The 7,687-nt window shown below is 36.8% G+C and overlaps 1 protein-coding gene across 1 annotated transcript; it reads right to left on the bottom strand.

Annotated features, from left to right (window-relative positions):
• Positions 1-371: 371 nt before the first annotated feature.
• Positions 372-1,505, bottom strand: LOC113317461 (leucine-rich repeat extensin-like protein 2). The gene has a single exon (XM_026565574.1). It carries the CDS (start codon positions 1,503-1,505, stop codon positions 396-398), a length of 1,110 nt encoding a protein of 369 aa, XP_026421359.1. The 3' UTR covers positions 372-395.
• Positions 1,506-7,687: the final 6,182 nt, after the last annotated feature.

The following is a 7,687-nucleotide window of genomic DNA, read 5'->3' as shown; positions in this document are numbered from 1 at the left end:
TTTTTTTTTGTTTCGGCGAGGCTATACATAGATTGAGCTAAAGAAAAAAAAACATGTTTTAGTTTCATAGTTTTCATACAGTTTGGAAATGTACAGACAGAAAAGAGAATTGCTTGTTCTTCTTTTTTGTAACTATCTATAAATTTGTTCATTCTCATATTTCATGTACTTAACTAGCATTCTGATAATCAGGGGCGGAGCAAAGTGCCATTCAGTTGCCTCCACTTGCCAAAACCACCACACTTACCTTTTTATTCATTTATCATGTACAAATAACTATCTAGCGTTCTTTTTTGTCTGTGTTTGCTCACTCGCTCGTATCCTCAATCCTGGTTCTGCCACAGCTCTGATTCAGTCATGAGTCTTAGAATATGCTACTGCATTTTTTAGCCCAATCAACCACAACTCAAAAGTGTTATGAGCGGAATTTGTACACAATTCATTCCGCTCGGTAACAATGAACACTCAGGTTGAGATTTTTGCTGATTCAAACCTGGTAGACAGTTCGCGGAGAAGTCACAACCGATAGAATTCCCTGACAACGACAAGTTCTTGCAACTCGGGCTAATCCCCGAAAAGAAATTACCCGAAACAGTAAGGTTAACAATACTTCTCAAAGAACAAACAGTGTCAGATAGTACACCAGATAACTTGTTATGGCCTAAGTTTAGAACCTCAATCTGTTTCAAACAAGAAAACGAATTCGGCAAGTGACCGGTGAACGAATTGACGCTGATATCCAAAACTTTCATTTCTGTTAACCTTCCAATTCCTTCAGGTATACAACCATTTAACTGGTTGTTAAGGAACAAAACTTCTTTCAGTGAAGCACCCATGTTACCGATACTAGCCGGAATATCTCCAGTGAAGTTGTTATTAGCAAAAGTAATAACAGAAGCTTTAGAGTTCCCTAAACTTGACGGAATTCGCCCAACAAACTGATTATTATTAAGAAAAACCGCGTCGAGCCGTTTGTTATTGAATAGACTATCAGGAATGGGTCCTGAGAATTCATTGAACCTAAGGTCTAAGTATACTAGTCCCGGAAGAGAAAGAACAACCGAAGGAAAAGAACCCGAAAACAAGTTGTTACTTAAATCCAATTCTGCAAGATACTGAAGAGCTTGAAACGTATCGGGAACGTTCCCGGTGAATCTATTGCTATTTAGATGAATGAGAGCGATATCAGAAAGAAGTGAAAGTTGTTTCACTAATGTACCTTGAAGATTACCAAAGTTGAGATCAATTCCTACAACAACAAGATCAGTTGGTAATGTTGAGTTTTGAGGATTGCCACAAAATACACCATTATAGGAACACACATTGTTTCCAACCCATGTTTTTAAAACCCCTAATGGATCATCTGTTATTGCAGATTTCCATGACTGAAGAGCTGTGTATGCATCTTTTAGCTTTGAATTTGAAGAAGAAGTCCCGTTTTGAGCTTCTGTTGTTTGAATGATTTGAAATAGAAGAGCCACAATAACTAGCCAATTTTTCTCCATATTGTAGACAAAATTGCTTGTTATGCTTATGCTTATTTATGCAATTTCAATACTTTGGGAATATGAAGTATAAAGAATATCCAAAAGAGTGACTAGTGAGTAGTATTTCTTATTTTACAAGCCAACTTGTGTTATGATCCCTACTGCGTCACATTTTTTCATTTTCAAGCAACACATATCTCAAGAGCTTAGTTAAAGTATAAAATAAACTTTGTTTCCTGCAAGATTTTCACTCGAGAAATTGCATACATGTGAGTGAATAAGATTTGATATTGTAAAAATCGTGTCGAGAATAGTCATACATTGTATCAGAGCAGGCAATTTGTGATGAGTCTAATATGACCACACCAACTCCCAGTAGGACTAGCAAAGGAGCACCATTTCTAGGATGATTTTGTAAAGAATTGTTTCCCAGTAGAAATAACATAAAATCACAAGGAAGATACAACTTGTCGATTCTTCACTTCAAACAAAGATAACCAATCTTTCTTGGTCTATACGCTCTCATCATAAGGATCTTTGTGATAACTTCAATATTTATCCTCACTAAATATAAATATGTGTACTTAAGCTTAAGTGAGTAGATTACCATGTAGTTAATAAATCCAATGTATGTCTTGATTCATAGTAATAGTTGAGAAGTACATGTTCTTATTGTTTTCTTAATTATGTTCCTAATCATGGAGTTTTTGATAAGTTATCGCTTAAGTAATTTACATTTTACCATTACAAAAATGAAGTCGATATTGACTTAACTGTACTTCTTTAACTTGCTTAACCAAGTGTGTGAACTTCATCTTTTATCACCGAAAGAAAAGAAAAAGATGAAGGATCCCAAAACTTAAAAAAGCCACTTTCCCACATTTTTATTTTTAGTCCAATCCCATGACATGTTTGCCACATGAAACATGCCATTTTAAATTTACTAACCAGATTTTTTATTTTCTAAATTAATCCTATCCGAATCGAAACTTCTCCAATATCCACAACATAAATTCTACTTTTACTCCTTCAAAAAGAAAATGAAATAAAATAATTCCTACTAAACCAAATCTTTATCACCTGTATGCAGTTCTTACTGTTATTTTCGGCTGAGTGCCAAGCAAAAGTTCCTGCCATCATTGTTTTTAGAGAGACTCACTCAACTGTTGCAAGAAATAATAATCACATTCAAGCTTTAATGAGGGATAATTTTAAGCCATGTGGTCAAGACTAGGGCTGCACAAAACCGATCCAACCCACCGATTCAACCCGCACCCGCCCAAAAATACCCACACCCGAACCAACCCATTTAGGAGTGGGTCGATTATGGATCACAAAATCTGAACCCGCCACATGTTGGGTTGGGTGCGGGTAGCATCTTCCGTCACCCGACCCAACCCGCCCACCCGCCTTAAACTACAACAACCGTTAGATTACCCTCATCATTTAATCCTAGCCGTTTATACAAAACGAACTCTTATCTAAACCTAATCGCAAAGCCTGCCGCTGCCATTTTCAGTCTTCACTCTTCTTTCTTTCTCTCAGTCTTCAGACTCTTCACTCTTCTCTTTCTCAGTCTTTCTCTCAGTCTCACTCTTCTTCTTTCTTCTGCCATTTTTCTTTCTTTCTCTCAGTCTTCACTCTTCTTCTTCTTCGAAAAAAACAACTGCCGCTGCCATTTTTACTTTAGATTCAGTCCTTCAATGCAAGATTCAACATAGTAACATTAATTCAAAGTTCAGTAAGTAAGATACTGTTAGTCTGTTACAGTTAGGGTTTTTTTTTGGAACCATTTTGTGTAGTTTATGTTCTTCTTTGATATGAATCATCAATTAGGGTTTGATGAATTATTGTATACTTCTAGTATATTTTCATCTTCAAATTCATTAGGGTCCGATTAACGGCTTGATTTTTTATTTTTCAATTAGGGTTTGATGAATTGCTTGTTTTTGATTTCAATTAGGGTACTGGTGATTCTAGTTTTCTTCTCTTTCAATTAGGGTTTAATATATTCTTTTGTTGATTGTTGCTGATTTGGATGAGTTTATGTTGCTGTACTTTACTTAGTATTTAAATTTGATGACCATTTATGTTTTTCAGTCTTCACCACCAGTAGTACCATTTTGTATTTTGTTGATTGTTGTACTGTAGCTACTGTTGTAACTCACTAACTTGTAACTTGTTTCTTTTGTGCAGGTTACCATGGTTGAAATCTCAGAAGCTGATTCTGATTTTAATCTTCCAGTTGTAAATGGAGTGGCATCACAAATGGGACCTCCCCCTCCACATCCACCGCGTTCTGGACAAGTGCATGGACCATCAGCAGGGATAGGGAGTACATCTGGCTCATCTACACCATCTTCTCAACCTTATTGTCGCAACTGCGCAGTCTTGTGTTTTGTTTCATACATTTTGCAAAATATTCTGTGCAGAATACTTTACTTTACAATTTCTCTAAAAAACTCAACCAACGAAAGCTTGTCTCAGGCAGCCCCTTTGTCTAAACTCTAGAGTGTAATTTGACTGTGGAGATGAGATTCTGTAAAATAAATTACTATTTGTATCATAGTGTTGCGAAGATGCAAGAAGGTTTGGAATATAAATCCATTATTCTATCATCTGGATAGTAGAACTAAAGACGTTAATTAGATTAAAATTTTGATCAAATAGATTATTGTTCAATGGAGCTGTGTGAACTGGGCATTCTTAGGTTTATCACTTCTAATCAGATTCTCCACAACTAGGGTTACAGATCAAACATCGAAGTAAGAAAATAGTTAGGGTTTAAGGCTCTTTTGAAGTTTAAAGTTATAATAGAGTACTCGTTAGGTTTTTTGTACTTCTATTACATCCATTCTAATTACTCATTTCGCTTGCAGAGATATTTGGTGACCTTGCTGCTTCTTCCATCATCATAGAATAAGCTAACAGAGAAAAAACTGCAAAGGGTAAGAATCGTATCAATTATGTGGTGATGGTGTTAATTCTTTTTTATACTTTTCCGATGAAACCAACATGAATGCAGCAAAATTATTTGGGATTCAATGCTTTGTCTATGGCATAAACAGTTATCATTTAGTTAGCCTGAGCTTGCTATTTAATGTCTAACAAACTGATTATCCTACCATTTCAGGGTACAAAATTGCAGTTTGGATTGGCTGTTGAAACTTGAAAGCATTAAACTATTAAAGCTACTTTGTCAGTGAAAGAGGAGGCTGGCTGCTGGCATGTGAAAAACTAGCTTATTTGGCTTTAGTATAGTAGGCAATAGTAATGCACTCTTTTATATTTTGAGCTTTGAACAGTTGAACTCATTTATTGTTATTGTTAGACCTTTATCACTTTGCATGCAGTTACAGTATTTTGTAAACACTTTTAAGTAACTTCAGTATGATGTTTAAATAGGTAACTTGCAAGTTATGGCGGGTAACCCGCCACCCACCCGATCCAACCCGACATATTGTGGGTCGGGTGAAAACCGACCCATTGTAATGGTGGGTTGGTTGCGGGTGACAACTTCTGTTACCCGCCATCAGTGGGTTGGGTGGTGGGTGAGGCCAAAAACGACCCAAACCGACCCATGTGCAGCCCTAGTCAAGACTTTGATGATAGCAAACCTATTGTCCGCTTCTCTAATGGTGGGTTGTTCACCGATTTCATTGCTGATGCTTTAGGAATCAAACCCATCTATACCGGCATCTTTTTGGATCCAAGGTTAATTTGGTATAGAAGATTTTGCAAGTGGTGTCACCTTTGCTTCTGCCGGAACGGGATACGATAGTTTAACCGCACGGATAACAGTAAACAGTAAGTACTAATTAGTAGGTTGAAAGCAATTTTTAGCTTTTGATAAGCCTGTTCTCTTATTTGAAAACAACCTACGCAGCAGGTTCTGCCTCTATGGAAGCAGTGGAATACTTGTTGGAATCTTGCAACAATGAACAACACGTTAGACGTATCAAAATAATATGTAAAGAACTAATCTGAAACAACTCTACCGAAATAACTTGACGAGGGCAGAATCACAGATTCAACAAGTTGTCCTTAACACATTAGTTTGCGGGTATACTCGAGTTGAGTAATGCTAAACCCCTCACAACGAAGATGTGTCCAGGATAAGACTGCCTGATATAACTTGAGTTAGCACAACGCAAGTTACTCTCTCTTCGAACTCAGCAACGGGGATGGAAAGTAAAAACGCCGCACAAACAAAGGAAGAAGATAATAAAAAGAATTGTTTCTTGTGTTTTGAAAACAGAATTTCGAGTTGTATTTATAGGATGAAATACTTGCAAATCAAGTTAGGTTTTGGTTTTCTTCAGAAACAAGTAAAACACGTAAAAATAATTTACCCATAAATAAAACTCTTAAGAATTAATTTTGGAATTAATTTTCTAAAGAAAACTCGCCAAAAAAATAATCTGTGTAGAAAAGGGACTTGGTGCATGGCATACGCGCTTATCGCATTGGTCAAAGTTGTTGTGCCGAGAGGTTCATATCGTTCCTCAAGGCTTCACAGGATCTGGCATCAGAAACAAAAAACTACACAATCAACAGAAGCTAATGCACATAGAACACACAAGACATAGAGAATTACGTGGTTCGGCAATGTGCCTACGTCCACGGGAAGAAATTCACTTACTTCATATATCAGAGAATACACAATGCACATGACACTCAACACCCCTTCTTCTTCTTCACATTCTCAACTCACCTTCAGCTCTCTCAGCCCTAGAGCTATGAAAGGATCTACATCTCTCTAATGAAGAGATTACTTCTTTTCTTTGTGAGGAGATGTCTACAACCTAAGGGTTTAGACAATATTGATGTAGATGATGTTGATACCTTTAACCTAAGACTTATGCCTTTATCTATAGGCTTACAATACTTCGATTAGGAAACCAAGCTTTACTCTAATTTAGGAAACCTAAACTAGCTAAGATAGGAAACCCTTGTTTAGATAGAATTCTAAACATAATTCTAAAAATCAGTCAAACCTGATTTAGGAAATCACACTGATGTTTCCTAAAATCGAGCCAATATCCAACAATTCTCTACCTTGGCAAGATTTTTAGGATAACTTCAACTTCACCATTCTCTGATTTCTCCACCTTGGCATGAAATCTCGACATTCACCTTCCACGCCTTCATACTCTACTGCCTTCAATCACCTGAAGGTGCCAATCATCTGTAGATGCTTCAATTCCACTAAAGGACTCTAATACTTCACTCACCCGTAGGTGCCAATCATCCGAAGATGTTTCAATCCCTCAAAGGGATTCAGTTCTCCAATCATCTAATGATGCTTTCATACTTCAATCATCCCAAGGCGCTACAATGGTACAATTTCCAAAACCTTTGTGTAAGATTCGAATGTGTCAACTGACACCAACACACCGTATGGTGTTTCAAGTTCCTTTTAAGGATGCAATGTGCTTCAATATGTGCTTCACAAATTCAATCCCATAGTAGGTCTGCAACCGCGTCTTAGAAAAAACACCAACATACTAATGCACCTAAAGATGCTGCAAACGTAAGTCATTGATTTAGTTCAAGATGGCCAATCCCAATTCTTTCGTAACTTTGCTGATTTCTCATCAATTCCAGTTATCTATGAATTCCTGATGCGTCTTCGACTTCATAGATTTTCACATGCACATATTCTTCAAACTTGCAAGATTCAATTCTTTGCACATTTACTTCAACTTGTAGGATATAGTCGTTGACTTCAACTCACCACTGCACTTGTCAAACTTGAGCTCTTCCTCCATCCTACTTCTTCAAATTCCAACACTTCTTCTTTCAATGCGGAGTTCAATATTTCATCACATGCAAATGTATGGTGTACCCCTATACCTACGAAGTTTTCTTTCTACTCCAACTCTAAGCTTGATTCTTTCTCCACCTTCACACAATGTTCACAAAATTCTAAACTGCGTGATTATATGTTCTTCAACTTCATGCCTTAGCTGCATGATTTAGTCTTCAAATGTATTAGCGCACTATTTAATACTTTTACTTCCATATTCAGCAATACAGATTTCCATTCTTCAATCCTTTCATCACTGCAACTGCATTGGAAAACTTCTTCAATACTCCACCGTTTAAACAACTTTAAACCCCACTGAGTTAAATGGATCTAATGATTTCAGAATCTTATTCAAACTTCGGTACACACCGAACAACTGCAAACTTCTCGA

This window comes from Papaver somniferum, chromosome 10, assembly GCF_003573695.1.
Source record: "Papaver somniferum cultivar HN1 chromosome 10, ASM357369v1, whole genome shotgun sequence".
NCBI lineage: Eukaryota > Viridiplantae > Streptophyta > Magnoliopsida > Ranunculales > Papaveraceae > Papaver > Papaver somniferum.
Note: the sequence above shows the minus strand (reverse complement) of the source record. Positions and strands in the feature narration are given on the sequence as shown.

Excerpts from the sequence above, each read along its gene's own strand:
- LOC113317461 (XM_026565574.1), bottom strand. The coding sequence starts at position 1,505 with ATGGAGAAAAATTGGCTAGTTATTGTGGCTCTTCTATTTCAAATCATT.